This window comes from Mustela lutreola, chromosome 1 (assembly GCF_030435805.1).
Source record: "Mustela lutreola isolate mMusLut2 chromosome 1, mMusLut2.pri, whole genome shotgun sequence".
NCBI lineage: Eukaryota > Metazoa > Chordata > Mammalia > Carnivora > Mustelidae > Mustela > Mustela lutreola.
The window spans coordinates 260,123,146-260,142,399 of record NC_081290.1 but is presented as its reverse complement, the minus strand read 5'-3'; the positions used below and the strand labels follow the sequence as shown (position 1 = coordinate 260,142,399).

Below are 19,254 nucleotides of genomic sequence, written 5' to 3'. Positions count from 1 at the left end.
CCCCTCCCTTGAACCCGCCCTCTGAGATTAACACCCCCCTCCCCCGTCATCCCCACCAACACACACACACTCAGTGATGCAGTGGGGACATTCGCTGCTCACCTGGAGAGACTCGCCAGTGCCCCGAGGCGCCCACACTTGCGAAGGCCGAGAAGGGGAGGTGGGGGGAGGGCTGCGTCCCGTAGGCCGGCTGAGAGCGCGTGGCGGGTAGGAGAGGAGGGTGTCTCCCAGAGGTACGCTCTCTCCAGGCCCGCCCCCCACCCCCGCGGCGAGGGCGCCCCCACCGTGCAGCGCGCGCTGCCTGGCCCGGCTTAGGCAGCGGTGTGAATGGAGCGGCCAAGGCTCCTGGCTCCTCCTCCTCCCCCGCCGCCAGCCCCTCTTATTTGAGCTTTGGGAAGCTGGGGGCAGCCAGGCAGCTGGGGTAAGGAGTTCAAGGCAGCGCCCACACCCGGGGGTTCTCCGCAACCCGGCCGTCTGTGCGCTCCCCCCTTCCCACCCGCCCTCCCACTCACTCACTCACCCACCCACCCAGAGCCGGGACCGCAGCCCAGGAGCCAGGGCCCCGCCGCCTCCTTGCCGCGATCCCGGACTTCCTCCTGCCGCAGGAGCCAGCTTCCACGTGTGTCCCAGAGCCGGCATCTTCACAGTCGCTCCGCTCAGGGTCTGGGTGCCTTCAGCACCCCGAGCAGCCGGGGCTCCGGGACCCAGGAGGCCTCTGGGCCAAGTTAGGTGCGGCCGAGTACAGCGCTGAGCGTCTGCAAGGCCGAAGGAGCCGCGGGGCATCTGGGGCTGAGCCGCAGCAAATGGGCTCTGATGTTCGGGACCTGAATGCGCTGCTGCCGGCGGTACCCTCGCTGGGTGGCGGCGGTGGCTGCGCCCTGCCGGTGAGCGGCGCCGCGCAGTGGGCGCCGGTGCTTGATTTTGCACCCCCGGGCGCCTCGGCTTACGGGTCGCTGGGCGGTCCTGCGCCGCCGCCGGCCCCGCCGCCACCCCCGCCGCCGCCGCCGCCTCACTCCTTCATCAAACAGGAGCCGAGCTGGGGCGGCGCGGAGCCGCACGAGGAGCAGTGCTTGAGCGCCTTCACCGTGCATTTCTCCGGCCAGTTCACCGGCACAGCTGGAGCCTGTCGCTACGGTCCCTTCGGTCCTCCTCCGCCCAGCCAGGCGTCCTCCGGTCAGGCCAGGATGTTCCCCAACGCGCCCTACCTACCCAGCTGCCTCGAGAGCCAGCCCGCTATCCGCAACCAGGGTAAGCGGGCCGGGGGAGCGCCCTCTACACGCGGGGTGGCGCCGGGGCTGTCGCCGCGCTCTAGCATTCCCCTGTCCTATCCCTTCCCTGACCCCGGCTCTTAACCGGCTGCCCCTCACCCCCACCCCAGACCGTGAGGGTAGCGGAAGCAGCGGCTTGGGGAGAGGAGGCCAGGGAGAGGGAGTACGTGCCGGCTGAGGCCCCTGACATCCTGCAGAGCCAGGAGCCGGACTGGTTCGCATGAGCCGGGAGGTCATCTGGAGCCCCCTCGGACCCCAGGAGATTCCAGGACTGCTAGTCTCCGTGGGAGTCGGATGGGGGAACCCGTGCAGTGTCTGGCTCTGTCTCAGAAAGGTGCTCTGTGGCTCAAGGCACCACGGGACTGTTATTAGGCACTGGACCTTTGTAGCTTTCACACTGTGGGACCAGCACCGGGTGAGCAGCCCGTGTTCCTACCCCGCGCGGAAATGTCAGGAGCCGCTCCAGCCTTCACGGCGATGGCACGCATTAGACCTCCTATATAAGTATCACGGAACAAGGAACGAGTACATGCACGGGCTAGCAGCTAAACCGTGGCTTTCCTGAAACCATGTCCGTGTTCGCGTCTGGTAGTATAAAAGCGGATGTCTCCTGGGTTCAAGCTCAGGCGGCGTCCGTGAGAGCTCCAGGGCTGGAAGAGAACTCTGTTTATCCTGTTCCAAGCTGTGTGGGACCGGGTCCTCCGAGAGGCGGTGGAACGAGGCCCAAGCATGGGCCTTCCTTTCAGCGCGCCTTGGTGCCTTTTTGTCGTTAAACTCGGAGCTCAGCTGATTTTTGCAAGACAGGGGGGTCAGAACAGGACCGGTTTATTTGCCGACTTCAGTGTACATCGAGGGACTCAGCCAGTAGCGTCCCCATCCCGCCCTGGCTCCCGCACACCTACTTAACGTTTCTCAGGAACTAGCGCAGAGCCAATCAGGCTGGGCCCTTGTAGTTTGTTTTCCAATTTGATACTAATTGGACTTCTGTGCTCTTTTGAGAGTTCATTCCTTATTTTAGGAAATGTCTTACAAACGCCATGGCGGATGATTTTGCTGGAGCAAAATTTCCCGCGGACCTAGGGGACTAGGATGTTTCTGGGATGCGTGGGCCGGGAGAACAGAGCATGTACAGTTTTCGGGAGGTGCCACGGCTCCGCAAGCGCAGAAGGGCTCAGGGCTTCTGGTCCATGGTCAGTGCCAACAGCTTCTAAATGAGTATCTTCAGGTGGTCCCTAGCTAAACCCAGCCTGCAGCACCTGGCTCACCAGAAGCCCCAGTGAAATCGAAACCACTCTCCCCTCTTCCTTTAGGGAACTCGAGGTCTGCGGTATGTGGAGGAACCTCAAGCAGCACCCCCCTCCCGGGGGGGGGGGCTCCATTCTGGGTGTTTGCTACATGGAAGTTAGTGTTTTCCACTCAAGGGATGTTGGAATAACTCAGTGTCGATTCAGAGGCTTGTGTTCTCTGAGTGTCACCTCTGATTAGCAGGCTGTTGTTACCTTTTATAAATCTCCAGTTCTCAGTTTCCCCATCTGTAAGAGGAGAGCTGAGGTGAGCAACTTGGGTGTTGGCCCCCGCCTGAAGTTCTATGCCACTGGAGCAGAAGCCCAACTTTCCCCTGGCTTGGGGCTCTACATTCCAAAGGCAGCAGACCATCTAAAATTGGCTGAACCAGAAACAGCAAGACAGGCAGGCAGGTGTGGGACGTGAGTGAATCTGAGTGTAGATGTGTGCTCTTTGGAGGCCCGGAGACGCCATTTGGTCTGTTTCTGAGGCTTCAAAATACTACTGTGCTGTTAGCATTTATTTGAGTCCATCTAGGTTCTGGGGGGATTTTTGGAATCTGGGCTCTCTCACTTTGTTTGGGTCTCTTCTATAGGGAGTTCTGGTGCCTAGGATCCCATCAGACCAGCATGGGGTTGGTTGCCAAAGAAATAAAAGGCTTGGGAGTTGGGGACCAGGGATAGCAGGTGAAGGAGTTCTCATCCCCATCCTGGGGAAAAGCTCAGTGGAAAGCCAGCTCCAGACACAGTGCCACAACCTGTAAGGCAGTTCTCTTCTGTGGGTTTACTTTTTTCTTGCACTGAAAATGTAAGTGGGTCATGCTCGCCTGGCTGTTGGGATTATTGGGCAGCTGGGGGTTGGGGTGAGGTGTCAGGAGCTGCTCCAGCTTCAGTCCTAGCCTTGGCAACCCCAAGGCCTGGAGATTTCTGGATTAATTCTCTTGACTTCTGGGATTCCTGTGGCTCCCCCAGGAATGCAGTCTAGCAGGAGGCTTGTGTTGGGGGAAGCAAGAGCATCAGCTCCTTCCCCAGAGTATGGGAATGGCCATCAACAGACTCCAGACCAAGCTCCAGCAGAGAGAAATCAAGACTCTGAATCTCTGTCCCTAGGCAAAGCAGCCTAACCTTGGCCCACAGGAGAGGACAGTTGGCACCACCAGGCATCATGCCACCCCCTCCCTTTTCCATTTCTTAAACAGGATAGGTGGTGTCCTAAACTTCCAAACATTAATTCAGCAAACATTTATTGAGAATCTACTCTTACAAGGCACTGGCGATGAAGCATTAAGGCAGTGTGCATGTTTGCATATTGGAGTGCATGGAGTCTGACATTGGAGGACTCCCTTATTTCTGGATGAGAAAATCTAGGCTCTAAGAGATTAGGTGTGTAACAGGTCGCTCTGAGGCACAGCTGGGACTCACACGCAGACCATACTAGGCTATTTCTACCTCCTTTTCCAGGGATCTTGGTCCTTCTGTTGAGATGGATTTCCTTCTCCCTGTTGGAGGGGCACTGAACCAACAGCAGTCTGTGTGTGAGGTTTGTTTAGATGGTTTGTCAGGGCAGAATTGGGGTGAGGACTTGGGTAGTCCCAGACTTAATGAATTGAAGGAGGGGGGAAAAACCCAAAAAACCCCAAACGATTGCTTGTTGGTCAGCCTCTGATTCCCTCAGCTGGAGGGGGCTCAGAATCCGTGCAGGAGGTGGCCTTGGTATCACCAGGTCACCCTAGAATCAAGTGTAGAGACCAGCTGTACCCAAGGGCGAAGGGTGCCCCACTTTGGGTCACGTTGGAGAGGGTATTTCGTTAGGGGACAGATTTGTCCTTATTCTGCCGCGGCAATGGAGTCATCATTTTCAGCCTTCCGCCCCTCGCCCTGACAGCCTGCTGTCCACTTTACCGTCTAGCTCTTGGGAAGCCAGGCCGGGCCAGGCTGTTCCCGGGTTCCTCCGCTGCGGCGCGCGGGGGAGGGAGGCGCAGAGCGTGTCTCGCCTCTCCGTGCGGTCAAGGTTGCACTCCCTTCCCAGGCAGAGACTAACCGTGGGAAAAGCGCTACCTTGGACGCTTAGGCCCTCTCCCTTGAAGGCCTGTATAAAAAGTCTTTGAACACGCTGCCCCTTTTTGCCCGCAAAAGTTCCTCCCTAGGCCCTCGCCCCCGCGCTCTCCGCCCCTGGCCCAGCGAGAGGTCCCAGGACAGCGTGATCTAATCAGCCCCGGGTCCGATAAGTTTCTAATTAAAAGAGCCCTCTGTCCCCTCCGCAGGCCTTTCAACACGGGGGTCGTGAGGGAGGGGTTGGAGGCTGGCCCCTACCCCGCCTCCCCACACCCGGTCTGGGTGACCTGTCTGGGAGGGGCCCTTGGGAGCCTTGCGGGGCGCGGAGGCATCGGGGCGGGTTGGGGAGCTGCAGCCCGCAACCCTACAGTTGCAGAGCCCGCCTCCAAGGACAGCACGTGCTCCAGGCCACTGCCTACCCATCTGCCTAGGAATGGAGAAGGGTTTGTCTAGAGACAATTTCTTTGTGGTTTCTGTTTCTTCTATTTAAAACAAAACAAAACAAAACAAAACCAAAAAAAACCGCGTCTTTTCAAAATTCAGCTTTCTCTCTGCAGAATTGGGTACTGAGAGCCACATTTCGTTTGTAAGCTGACAGGTAGGCCTCAAAGAGGGCCGTGCCTTCTCTCCCAGAAGGAAGCCCAGCTCACCCAGGCCTGATAGCTAATGGGACAGGGGTGGGGGGAGGGGTGATCTTTGCCTACTTAGCGGGCGAGAGATGTAGGACTTTGGGGTCATGGAAGTTACAAAAGTTGGTGGTTTCTTAATTGTCAGCCTGTGGTCCCAAGCAGTGCGTGAGATTTTGCCTGCCTGGTACGATCTGGTTATTAGGACCTGCCTTGACCCTGTCTCCCACTCAGACACACCGCACTGCCCAGAGTGGGCAGGAGAAGCTCCGGTTTTGTTTTTGTTTGGGGGGTATGTTTCAATGATGGGGTAGTGGCCTTCTAGTTCTGTCCACCCTAAGTCTTCACAAACACCTGTTGCAGACCGTATGTCATGCCTGGGGCAAAAGTGTGGGTGTTTGGCCCATCCCACTCCCAAAAATTGAGTGGAGTTTCGAGATCCAGCGCAATGGCTGGGAGGGGTTTGGGAGAATGTGCGGGGGATGGATCCGCACCCGCCCTCCTGTAAGCCTAAGTGAGCAACAGGGCGGAGCTCATTTGCCCCTGGGCCTGGACCTCAGGCCAGAGACTCTGGGGCCTGCGCATAGAAGGAGAGAATCCCACCATTCCGTTCAGGGCCCTGGGACTGACTTGTATCATAGTTGGAGGATGTTTTCCCGCCAGCGGTGGCAACAGTTTTCCAGAAGCTGTTTCAAGCAATTTAATAATAACCACAAAAGGAGACTAGATTTTTCTTTCTTTTTTAAATAAAGATTTTATTTGTTTATTTATTTATTTGACAGAGAGGGGGAGAGAGAGAACACAAGCAAGGGGAGGGACAGAGAGAGAGGGAGAAGCTGACTTCCTGCTGAGCAAGGAGCCCGATCCAGGGCTCAATCCCAGGACCCTGGGATCATCACTGAGTCGAATGCAGCCATTTAAGGACTGAGCCACCCAGTGGCCCCGCGAGACCACGTTTTTCAATCAAGACACCACATTCTGTTACTCAGCCTTTAGAGAATTGGGGAAGAAGTCGATGTTGCCCTTGGTTGCACTGTAGGGAAACTGGGGGACCCGTGCGCTGCCCGGGAGGGAAAGGGAGCTACAGTGTCAGGTACACTCTAAAACAGGCAGCTTCCTTTTCTGGGGCGCGAGGAACCCTACGATGGTGGTCAGAGTAAGAACGCATGGGATGCGAATTGCATTCGAGAGGGGTAGAAGGAGGGCATAGGGCCGACGCCCGCGGGCCCAACGGAAAGGGCCCCTTTCTTTTAATCCTCACCAGCTTTCCTTAGGGCCTTAGATGTCGTGGTGTTAGGGTCGCGCAGCCTCAGATAACATTACTCAGTAATGACTCTTTCCATCTAAGGCCCATGCCGTTTAACTGGCTCCGAGTAATTAATGAAAGTTGGTGCGCGGTCCCCTGATTTACGGCTCCGAGTCAGCGCGGGGTCAGCTGAACAGATTCATTTCGCTCGCCCGCGCTGCCCCCGAGCAAGAGCCACAGTGTTTGTTTTTGGAGGTGAAGAACTTTCTCTGGCGAGCGGTTGGCAGTTTTCATAGTTCACTTGCCTGAGGTTCGGTTCAGGAGCTGCAGACACCGTGGGAGACGAGAGGCGTACCTGAATCGGGAAACGGCAGGGAGGTCACGGTTTTACTTGGGAAAGGGTGGCGCGTTGGCCCCGAGGTCACACCTTTGCGGTTGGGCCCGGCTTCCCGCCGAGAAAGTTCTGGAGGCGGGTGGGGTGGCATCTTCCTCCGCTGGGGTTTCTTGTTCGGGGGCCCCGGGTCTCCTCGACCCCAGTTCAGGTCTCGTAGACCCACCGACCTGCCCCCCCCCCCTCCGCTGACGCTGTGCTTCTCTCCGCCGCGCTCTCAGGTTACAGCACGGTCACCTTCGACGGGACGCCCAGCTACGGTCACACGCCCTCGCACCACGCGGCGCAGTTCCCCAACCACTCTTTCAAGCACGAGGACCCCATGGGCCAGCAGGGCTCTCTGGGTAAGCAGGCGGGAAGGATGTGCGGTCCTTCTCCCCTTTTTTCGTGCCAATCCCCGGAATCCCACGGCAAATTTTGAGAGAAGGGATTTTTAGAAATAATCAGCCCAGTCTCACCCAATTGAGAAGAAAAGGTTGAGTTTTGCCCCCACCCGCAGTATGTTGGTGACCGCTCTACTCAAGTCTACGAATGTCTCGAAGGTCTTTTCGGTGTACTAGGAAGTAAGCGCTAAGGCAATGTAAAGTAAGAAGCAGATTAACTCCTCACGATCTGGACGCCCTCTGTGGGCACGCCCTGGCGTCCAGGCTCATGACCCCCAGCTTCGTCTCCGAGCCTGGCTGGGGATGCTGTCTGTCCCGGACCCTGCCCGCGTCCGCGTCCCCAACCGACTCGCACCCAGATCCCTTGCGGCGCGCTCACTCGGCTCTCCTCGGCTCTCCGCAGGCGAGCAGCAGTACTCCGTGCCGCCCCCAGTCTATGGCTGCCACACCCCTACCGACAGCTGCACTGGCAGCCAGGCCCTGCTGCTGAGGACGCCGTACAGCAGGTAGGAAAGCGCTCCGCACGGTGTCTGGGTCCCCGGGACCCCGGAGAGGGCGCGCGAAACGGCAGGAACGTCCGACGCGGGCAGCCCCGACCGCGGGCGTGCGGGGTCCTGGAGGCAAAGGACGCGTTTAGCTACTTAAAGCAAATTTAAGCAGATCTCCTGATTTGAAAGAAGTAGGTTTCCTCGTCTCCTGGCGTTCTTGTTTTGAATATAAACGAGGGCGGTTACTGTTTGAACTAAAGAACAGTGGAGCTTGGAGAAGTTATTTTTTTAAGCGCTCCTTAAGGAGCCCTTAGCTTCCTCGGGACCAAAGATTAGACATGGAGTCCACTCCCACTCCGTTCTTCTCACTTCTCAGACCTCTTCTCGCCCACTGGCCACACCGGCGGCCTTCCCGGGGAGTAATTCGAGGGCGCGTACGCTGGCACCACAGCCTGCTCCCCACCCCTGTGCTCCCGGGTCTGCGGCCGCCGCGGCACCCGGTGGGCGTGGTTCCCAGGGCCAGGCCCCGCGCCGGCAGCGGACCCGGACTGCGGGCAGGACCTCAGTCGGGTCGCCGCGGTGGCCTCCGGGGACGCTGCTCCAGCCCGCGTCGGTCCTCCATCCCGTTCCAGGGAGGCAGAAGACCAGCCTCTTTTCCTCCCAAGCTTTCCCCCGCCCTGTCCCTTGTGCGTTCTCCCGGCTCTCGCTCCACCCTCCACCTTCTCTCCCCCAAATTTATTCTTCAACTTTGGGTGAACTTGGCCGGCATCCCGCTTCTCCGATAGGGTTGCCTAGTAACTGGTGCACACACCGGCGCGCGCGGGACTGGAAGGTGGGGCGGGCGGAGGGAAGTGGCGGCTCTCGGCCTTTGAGGCAGGGGACTGGGCGAGCATTACCTCATATTCCACCCCTGCCCCCCACCCCGGTGCTGCGGGGATCCTGATACCGACTGCCCCCAAACTCATCTCCATCCTCCCCCCTCTGCTCGAGGACCCGGGGCTGACGTCAAGGGAAGGAGGTAGTGAGGTAATGAAGGAAGGAAAAGCGCCTGCCCTGGGAGATTGGGTGGGTGGGGGGGTATGGCCGCGCCTGGAGGACCTCCAGTCCCACAGGTGGAGGAGGGGAAGGAGGCTTCGCTCCCTAGCCGGCTGCTGCGCATCCCAAAGTCTCGGTGTGCTTATGAAATTGAGCCTGGTACTGGTCTGGTTCTCCTATCTGGGGGAAGTACAGGGTTGAGCCCCTCGAGTTCTGTATGCCTGAGGCAACACGGACTTCAGAAGCCTTCCCTTCTGATTGGGGAAATCCGGCATATCTAATTGGATCTTGGATTCAAGATCACTCTCCTTCCCTTCCTCTTCCCCTTCCTTTGGCCTTTTCTTTTTTTCTTTGAGCTAGAAGGAGCAAAGAAATGCTTGAAGGTTGCTGAGAGAGCACGGAAGAATGACCGAACTAGAATCCGGTTCTGTTCTTTGGCACCTCAGTGCTTCCCCTTGGTGGGTCCCAACACTGGAAAGCACGCAGAACCCACACCCATTCTCTGTTGTGAACACCCCCAGTCCCTCCCATCAGAACTGTGGTGGCAGGGCCATTCCCATCCTTCTTGAGGAACTGTTCCTGCCATTATCCGAGTGACATTGTTGTAACTGGAACAGCCATTGGGGGTATAGTTGGAATGGTTTCCCCATGGGATGGCCTTGGCCCACTCCTCCCTTTTCAGTTCCTGACTGGAGACTTACCCCCAGGTAGAGTGGAAGCCTTTGACGCTGGAGTGGGTGCTGTGTAGGTGTGCTAGTATACCCCTTTGGGGTTTGGAGTCTGGGAGGCATTGGTTCAAAGGGACGCAGACACACACACACATTTCTTACTCTCCTCTCTCCCAGGCTTAGAGCCACACTAAGAAGGGGCCATCAGAGGGTCTAGCCTAGAAAGAGGAGGTGGGGATAAAGTGATCACAGCCACTGGTTTAACAACTGAGTCCCTGTGGTGGATTTTGACAAGGGCTGAAATTGTGATTGCCATGGAAGTGGGAAAAGTCACTTGGATTGCATTTTATAGGTAATATTCTCACATTGGTAATCCAGCTTCTGAATGTCCACTCTATAAAGCAATTTTGTCAGGTTCATCTTTTAGAAATATTTGCTTAACCCTTTCTTCTTTCTACATAATTGGAATTTTTTTCCTTCTTGGGTTTTTTTTTTTTTTTTGGTATTTATATCACAAAAATAGCATTTTATTCTGTTAGAGGAAATTTCGAAGCGATAACTCCTAAGCAAGAAATTATGACTCCTGTAGGAAAAGAATTTGCTCCCTCGAAGTCTGTACTGTCTTTGAAGTTTCCAGTCCCCCTAAATTCATAACATTTCTTTTTTTTTAAAATTTATTTATTTGAGAGAGACAGTGAGAAAGAGCATGAGTGAGGAGAAAGTCAGAGGGAGAAGCAGACTCCCCATGGAGCTGGGCGCCTGATGCGGGATTCTGGGATCATGACCTGAGCCGAAGGCAGTCGTCCAACCAACTGAGCCACCCAGGCATCCCAATTCATAACATTTCTAATCACAAGTCAGGTACTTCCCCTGCAATAATGATGAATGAGCAGGTGTAGGAATGTTTTAAATTTGGTTCTATGCATTGACACTACCGCAGTTATGTCATTTCCTTTCTTTTTCACTCTTAAAAAAAGTCTGAAAGGGTATTGAAATGCTTTTGTGAATGCAGTGTTTGAAAAAGCATAGGAAACAGGACTAAATTTTAATCACCGAATGGCATAACATTTGGGTTTTAGAGTTCACTGGTGCTTCTTTGGTCCCTGGCTCCATTCCCTTCTGTCTAAAATTGGGACCTCCTGGGAAAGGCTTTGCCCGTATTCCTTTGCCTTGTTGCACTTGACCCCCTGGGGCAGCCTGCCCAGCCTCTTCCCCACTGCCCTTCCAAAGCTTCTGTCTCTCCAATCTTGAATTTAATCTTCCTTCCCAGCATGAAATAAAGGTAATGATATATATATAGATGTATAGATATATATATACACACACACACATACACACACATATATAATAAGCAGTGTGCAATGTGAATTTGTTTTGAGGAAATTCTCAATATTCTCTTCTTGTTAGGAGGGAACTGTCCAGTGATTCTCTCTTCTCTCTCAGGTAACAGATCTGAGGAGTTGCCGCTGTGCCCCCTTGTGTGTAGATGGGCACAAGAGTCAATAGAAAAATGTCCCCAGTCAATTTATGGGAGGTGATAGAGGATGGTTTTTCCCATCCTCTCTGCCACTTTCCATTTTGAAGGTGGGTAGAGGTCTGTCGAAAGGTCGCTAAGGCTTCTGAAACCAGATTTCAGCCCCTAGGGGACCAGTGATCATAGCTGGGGGAAAAGTGAGTAAACTGTGAGGGTTTATTGCATGCTGACTATATGCTGCTGGCCACTGAGCTAAGTGCTTCACTCAGTTCCTTCATTTAGTTCTAAGTTCTTTGTAGATGCTTGAATCTCCACTCTCCTGAAGAGGAAGTAGATTCAGAGACTCAAAATAACTGGCTTAAGTCACACAGCGAGTCAGAATCAAGACCAGGACTTGATCCACAGTCTCTCTGACTTCAAAACCTATCTGTGCTCTGAATCAAGCAGGGATTCCAGCCACTCACTCCCCTGGAATGTTCCCCGTGTATAGTCTGTAGCAGCACTGTTGCTGGTAAATATGCAGAGCAAAGGCTCATATAGACTTCCTTCATGCAGGCAGCTTTCTAGGCACTTTCCAAGTATTGACTTCTTTAATCCACATGACTCTCCTGAGGGGAGAGAGTAATGAATCCACTCTCATTAAGCACAAATTTGTCCTAATTTCTACCTAGAACAGGGAGCTAGCGGGGCCTTCCCTGCTTACTTCCTATGAATCTTCTTCCACAAACCCCTCTGACTTCACCGCTTGCTGACCTCCTTGGAGTCCCCATCCCTGACTCTGCCCAGTTCATGGGCTGATACTCACAGCTACTTTGAAAAGGAGTTTTGGGGGTGCCTGGGTGGCTCAGTGGGTTCTCTCTGCCTTCAGCTCAGGTCATGATCTCGGGGTCCTGGGATCAAGCTCCACATCAGCGGGGAGCCTACTTCCTCCTCTCTCTGCCTACTTATGATCTCTCTCTCAAATAAATAAATAAAATCTAAAAAAAAAGAGAGAGAGAGAGAGAAAAGGAGTTCTGTGCCCTGTGTTTGAAAAATAGTCCCCACACGTTATTTATTTGTTTGTTTGTTTGTTTATAGCTATTTTAGTCCTTTCCTTTCTTAGGCTCTTTTATTAGGTTTGCGCATCCTTCTTTAGCAACTGTGCTACCAATTTAAATGAGCCTATTTCCTTTCGCCATTTAGTGGGTAAAACCACTTGGGAAGCAGTAACTGCTGATTGAAATATTGCTAATTGAATATTGATGATTTACAAACGATGCAGTTGATAGTGGAGGCTTTTCGCAGCGGATGGTTTTTCATGTGAGACTTCCGTAGCAGCCATAGAGTTTCTGGGGAATCCAGGTCACCGGGAAATCCATTATCAACCATTGAGGTTGGCCTTCAACATGGACATGAATCAGAGCGACGGCTCATGTCCAAGAAAATAAAGTGACAATCTCGAATGCCTCTTTTCACTTGTGTATCTAGGAACACTTTACATGGTGTAAAGTTTCACTTAAGACAATACTGGTATTTGTTTCCTGCATCAGTAGGCATGAAGGCAGAAAGTCTGAAATGGTTTCCAGGGGTGGGCAGTGTTATCACAACCAAAGGCTCGAAATGGACTTGTCTCCAGGGAGGGGGAAAAATCTAGTTTCAAATATTCCTGCAACTTTTGTGCTGACCAAGTGTTTATTAATAGAAGTTGAATCCCCAGTGGGTTTTTCTTTGGTTAACTGGTGAGCTTGAGAGAAATAACAATACCAAGAGATTGACTGTAAAATAATTATTCATCATGGCCTGCTGGGCAGAAATTTCTCAACAGGCAGCCTCCATGGCGCCTTGGAGGGAAGAACGCAGGAGAAGGGCTGCGTGGAGGTCTGGCTGCAGCCTCTGTGTCTGCGTCCTGGTTATCAGGTAGGGGGAACCCACGGGGGCCCCTCTGTTGGTGTGGGGCAGAGCTATTGCAGCAAAAGCTGGCCATCGTGAATTCTGATCACAGATGCCAGCTCTAGCTGCATTTTTCTTGGTTGGCATTTTCTTTTTTAATTCTTGCTTTCTTCTTCTTCTTCTTTTTTCCTTGTGGGGTTCTTTACTTCCACCAAAGTGCTCCTTTGTCAGTCAGCCACCATCTGGCAGAGAAGACCCCAACCTTAGCCAGGTTCGACAGCTCTGTGCCAGTGGCGACATGAACTTTTCTACCTTGTTCTGCTGAATGTAGTAAACACACTTAGAGATGAACATGTACTTGAATTACACATGCATTTGAAGAGTGGGGGAGTCCCAGCTCAGATAATAGCTAAGGGCTTTTTTCCCCTTCCTTTCTTTTTTGTGGAGGTCGAGAACTCAATAATACTGCAGTCCAGGCCAAAACAAACTCTATATGATCTACTACCGATTTCCTTTTAAGTTCCTCTTTTTGCTAGGACTGACTTCCTTTTATTTTACTCCAACTTGCATTAATCCCAGTTATAGAAGTTTCTTTCCTCTCTCCGTTGCTTCCAACTTCAAACATTTCTTACATAGGAAACAAGGGCCCTTAAAAAAAATCTACTTAAAAATATAAAGGATACCATGACTTGTGGAATATATTTTGGCAGTCTGCGATTTCAGAGTTCACTTCCGAACAGACAGAGTAGCTGAAGTGCCTACGTGACCACTGTGGTTTGCTTTGAGCCAAACCACCTGCTTATCTGATCTCCTCTGGGAATGAAGTGGTCGACACCTACAGTGGTTATTTAATAATTAGATGCTTTATTTGTCAGAGGCCATATATTCCCTGACCAGCTCTGCCTCTTTCTGTGGGTTTTCATGATGAAAGCTAGGTGTGGACTGATGGCCCAAAGAGATCAGAGCTGGAGCATGCCCGGGCCTGGTATTTTTAGCTCAGGTTCACATTCTGTCTCCTCCCTGACAGCAGTTACTGCCATGTTGTCATTGACTTCCATGAAGAGGTTGTGCCAGCCTAGCTAAGTGGCTGAGCCTCTGAGGAACCCCAGCCAGCAGAAGGCAGGATGTGGTTAAAATGGTGCTCCGATCCTATCACTGGACTCAGGAAACCGATTCGTAGTTTGGGGATTTTCCACAAGTCCGTCTTCCCTATCGCCCTTCCCAACTTCTCTCCCCTCAAGAGGATTCACAAACTGAGCTATCGGGACCACTAAAACAAGAAGTGTTTCCTGTAATCTTGGCATACTATTCTTAGTTGGCTGAAAAGGATGTGTTTGGGCATCTTGCCTCTTAGAACTTTCTGGAGACAGAAAGTCACTGTGCTTCCTGGAGCATGCTCTCTTTCCCCTCCAGACCTGTCTGTATTATTATTATGTTATGATTACTGCTATTTAAGTGGTAGAGGATGAGCTTGCAGGCCAAGTGATGCCAGGATGTCTTCAGAGGCGTACAGCAGCTGGGCTGGGGGGCATCAGGCAAGCCAACGCCAGGCACTTCTGTGAGCCCCAGTCATCCTCTGATAAATGGGGATCATGACTATACCTGCTCGCCAAGTTGTGGGGCATATTGAGGATGTGTGAAAAGCACTGAAAAATTAGATACTTTAGAAAATTTAAAATATATTATCTGGATAGCCTTCAAAGAGCTACTTTTAGGGCTTTACCAAATCCCTGTAAAGTTAGACTGATGGAGATTAAGATTTCCATTTGGCGGATGAGAAAACTGAGGTACAGAGAGCTAAACTGATTGGCTCAAGGTCCTAAAACTTATAGAGCAGTACTGACCAATAAAACCCATGCAAGCCAGATAGATAGATAGATAGATAGATAGATACAGATAGATATAGATATATAGAATTTGGAATTTGGAATTTGCTAGTAGCTGCATTTAAAAAATAAGACCATGAAATCAATTTTTAAAATATTCTATTTTTAAAATAGTCAAAATTGTGGGGTGCTTAGGTGGCTCAGTCAGTTAAGCATTTGACTTTGGCTCAGCTCCTGATCTCAGGGTCCTGGGATCAAGCCCCATGTTCCTCTCTGTGTTCCATGGGAGTCTGCTTCTCTTCCCCTGCCCCTGCTTGTCCTCTCTATTTCTCTCTCTCAAATAAATAAATAAATAAATAAAATCTTTTAAAAAATAACCCACATCTTATTTCAGTGTGTGGCACTAGCATATTTCAAGTACTCAACAGCTTTGTCTAAGCAGTAGCTGTCCTACTGTGCAGTGTATTTATTAAGCACACGCTAGGAAGATACACATATGTGAGACATAGACTGTATATTTGGGAAAGTTTTGCTTTTTTGGGGCTGAGAAAATGACCTTAAAATATTTTCTCTTCACGGTACTTCCTGATAAAGACCCTTACGAATCTATTGGACTATTCCCTAAGTGTGTGAGAAAATTCCTAAATCATAAAGTTAGATATTTGGTGCTCATTAACCCATACACATAAACTTCTGTCCCTCATCTCCCTTCTCGGCCCTCTTGAAAATGGTGGTCTTCGTCTTAGGCAAGGATGAAATAATTCCAGAAAGATCCCACATCCCAATAGGGCCTAGGAAAATTGTCAACCGGAGCTGAGTGATTTTAGTTGGTGAACAATTTTTTAAAAATCAGTGACAAAAATACAGAGCTGCCGGGGGAATACAATGCCTGTTGGCTGAGATTAATGGCGAGATTAATAAATGGATTGCTTGATGAAAAGGCGCAAGAGAACAAAAACCAGTAGAGATTGTGGAGGAGGATGCTTATTAATGAGCTGTCAGCCCACAGAAAGTTCAAGAAACTCTTCTGTGTTAAATGCAGCAGGGCTGGCACTTCTAATAAAAATTGGGGGTCCTTCAGGAATTAATTACATCGGCCTTACAGCAAGAATTTGTGGAATTGCGAAACGTAGTGGCACAGACCAGCACGGGCCGCTACTGCAAATGGAGAAGCGGCAGGAGAAACTAATCATTTTTTTTTTTCCATTGATCTTTAGGATATTGTAGTAGCATAATAGCCAGTCAGACTGAGGATGAGTGATGGGCTCCAGATACACACTGACTAATGAAAGGACCCGTACTTGGAGCTTAAAGCCACTTCACATCTTATATGTAAAATTCCCTCCTGGAATCTGATTTTCTCCTTATCCTGTGTGCCCACCACAAAGGAGTTCCAGATCGTTTTCCGAGTGATTATGCGAACAGCAGAAGGGACTCTGCCATGATTTATCGGGCTGTGCCCAGAGGGAGCAACAGCATCCAAATATCCCAAGTTGCTGTGATTTCCCTGACCTCTCTACAAGCTCCCAGTTTGGCTGGCCTGATGAAACCTTCTCTTAATTAAAATTCGGTGTTGCCTCTGCCCAAGGAAGGCATACCACGACAAGGTGGAGACGGTCTGGGTTTGGGGTCTGATGTCGCACGTTAGACACTGAAAGCTTCTCTCTTTCTCTTCTGCCATGAGGGTGGAGGGAAGGTATTCCTCTGTAATGTGTTTAGACCCAGGGTCCGCAGACAGCCCATTCATCTCTTGGGTCTCAAATTTCATAATTAACCGTTTCAGTTCAGGACTGAATGTATTCCACATAGAGCTTGGTAATTAAGGAGATTTCTGCCAGTTGATTTATGTACTGCTTTTCTAGGAAGGAGATAAATGTAAGAGGAGAGGAGAGAACAACTTCTGGTTGGTTTACGTGATAGTGTACTTTCTCCTTTGGGGTCTTAATGTAAATGATCAGCCGTTATTTTCCTTCTTAGAGCTTAGGGCTGGGTTTTGTTTTGTTTTGTTTTTTCCCTCTCCTTTTGACTTGTTCCAGGATTATACAATTTCTAGAGACGAATTTCTTCAGTTGTGCATAGTCTACCATTCTTTCTCTTTTGCTTGCCACATCCTTGAGTATGAGACCATCCACCAGCCATCACTCTTTGACTTCTCGGACCCTCATAATCCACATGATACATATCCTTTCGATTCAAAGAACTTACTGGCCTTTTCACGAATAATTAATCTGCCATCTTTTTACTTTCAGCTCCAGGCTTTTAACTTTAATGTTGAGTTCTCCCGCCTGGGTTGCCTTTCAAGAGTTTCACTCCCTTTTAGCCTCTTCCCCTGAAAGGTTTAATACCTTTTTAGAAACTTCAGTGTTTGCTCTGCTGAGGTTTTTTAAAGGCTTCCAGATTACTCTCACATCCTTCCTGCTCTGTGTGACCTTGAGGAATCAGTGGGCTGAAATGAAAATCATTTCAGACTCACAGTATTCTGTCATTTTGGAAAACATGGAGGCTTTCACTGTAAAGAAAAGGTAAAATGCTATTAACTGTGTCTTTCTTTGTAGTTCTCTGTTTCTAACTCTGGATATTTTTCTAACAGTGACAATTTATACCAGATGACCTCCCAGCTTGAATGCATGACCTGGAATCAGATGAACTTAGGAGCCACTTTAAAGGGGTAAGGTTTTCTCTGTTCCGTTACCTTTCAACATACACCTGTTTGAACCATTTAAAAGACGCTTTTAACTCACGAAGGAAATGCAGTCTTAGAAAAATAGTCATGGTTCTCTGTAGAATTAAGATGCTTTCCTCCCTCCCCCAGTTGGTGGGGTGTGTTCAGTATTAAATTTTCAGGAATATAAATAGGGGATTTCTGTGTGTGTCCGGAACAAGAGAGTTGAGACTATTGAGAAGGCGTAATCTGGCCTTTACTTATGGAGTATTTTAGAGTTCTTCAAAACTGTGTCCGTTCAACCTCACTTAATGTTTGTTTTGCTAGTGATATCATAGATGTTAACTATTACATTAGCTTATTGAGAAATACTCTCAGTTTGAAATACCTGGGATCCAAATTCGTGTTTAGGTGCTGATGCTGGGACACTTCTGAGTCAGATGAGCTCACACCTGGTTGTGCCAACAGGTTTTCTTCGTGCTCAATAGATTGTCACAGTAAGGAAGACACAGTATAGGGAGAGGAGATTCTTTGCACCTGGAGATTTTAAAAGGCAAACAGGTGGAACTTGCTTTCAACAGTACAAGAACTCATTGTTGGCTGTTCAAGTTGGAGTCAATGGGCATTAGGGGACAACTCCAGGGAGGTCCCCATAATATAGCAGGTGCTTTTCTCAGTCCCCTCACTTACTCTTCCTAACAATGTAAGGCTTAGGTATGGTTACCCTGTTTTCCAAATAAGCAGATCAAGCTTAGAAAGTTAAGTAACTTCCCAAGTTCCCATCCTAGTAAGTGGTAGAGGTGGGATTCCAAGCCTGGATCTAATTCCAAAGCAGAGGCTCTTTCCAGGCTCCCTAATGCTGCCTTCCACTCCACAACAGCCCCGGTGGCACTGGAGACTAAGTCCAGCACTCTGGACGAGACAACTAACTTCACATCTCTGTGTATGAGGGGCTTCGCATTGGATTCTGGGATCCGGGGGCTTGCTAGAGCCATGCATGCTCCATTCCCCATTCCCCGCCTCTTCTTCTCTTCTAGAGTTGCTGCTGGGAGCTCCAGCTCAGTGAAATGGACAGAAGGGCAGAGCAAGTGAGTGGACGATACAATGATGGGAAAGTCAATGGTGTAGGCCTTGTTGACTGGCACCTGGGGTGATGCAGGAGTTAGCACTGACAGTGGGTGACCAGCGTAGCAGTCGGTGCAGTGGGATGGAAGGATCTCTCCGTCTCTCTCTTTCTCTCCCTCTCATCTGTCATAGACATACTGTGGGCAAAAACGGAGGTGGTGACATTTCTCATCAACATACTCCTAGGAAACAGCTTTGCAATGATGCACTAGGAGCCCTGCTCATTTCCTCTGGAATGTTTTGCAAAACATTCAATTTGTGGTATTATACATCTCCCTGTTAGATCATTCACATCTTTCAGGCATACATGACTTGCTTTTTCTCTATTTGCTTTTAAATCTCTCAGGGAGATCTTAATTTTTACCCCAAGTCTGTAGCCAGAATTCTTAAAAAAACTTTTTTTTGTTGTTGTTGTTCTTAAACATCTGTGCCTTCCCCGGGCCTATAGTCTGCAGCCTGGGACATTTCTGTAGCCATTTCTTTTGATGTTATTTCCCCTGCAGGAACACCAGAATTGGCTGCCCTCTACTCATTCCTCTTTCTTTCATTGGCTCAGGGCTGGCTTTTGGATCATCCCTCAATGATCCGCAAAGTTGTTTTTCAGTCTTCCAGGATTTACTGTTAGATCCTTCTTTCCACCCCAGCCCCCATTTTTTCCTGCTATTTTATCCAAATCTCAACTTCCTTTCTCAAGACCCAAAAGTTAAAAACAAACAAACAAACAAAAAACCCTGTTGATTTGAATTTTCCCTCTCCACACTTGTGTCCAAGGGGCTACTGACAATTTCAGCATTTTGTCTTTCTACCTGCTCTCAACTTGTCCAATGTTTCTTGGTTTCTTGCTCTTACCTTTCT

The 19,254-nt window shown here is 50.5% G+C and overlaps 1 protein-coding gene and 1 long non-coding RNA gene across 7 annotated transcripts in view; one reads left to right on the top strand and one right to left on the bottom strand.

Moving 5' to 3' along the window:
- The window catches only part of LOC131810982 (uncharacterized), a 109,183-nt gene extending 108,879 nt beyond the window's left edge, over positions 1–304 (bottom strand). For all 6 annotated transcript variants that reach the window (XR_009345779.1, XR_009345778.1, XR_009345780.1 and 3 more), the window contains exon 1: positions 103–304. This is a non-coding gene — a long non-coding RNA (uncharacterized LOC131810982). The remainder of the gene's footprint in view (positions 1–102) is intronic.
- A 121-nt stretch (positions 305–425) lies between these two features.
- On the top strand, positions 426–17,284 carry LOC131810972 (Wilms tumor protein-like; the record flags this gene model as incomplete). Its single annotated transcript, XM_059138982.1, has 4 exons — positions 426–1,248; positions 7,091–7,213; positions 7,656–7,758; positions 17,203–17,284. Coding segments are annotated over 4 exons (1,131 nt in total), but the record flags the coding sequence as incomplete, so codon positions are not given.
- Between the last annotated feature and the right edge of the window lie 1,970 nt (positions 17,285–19,254).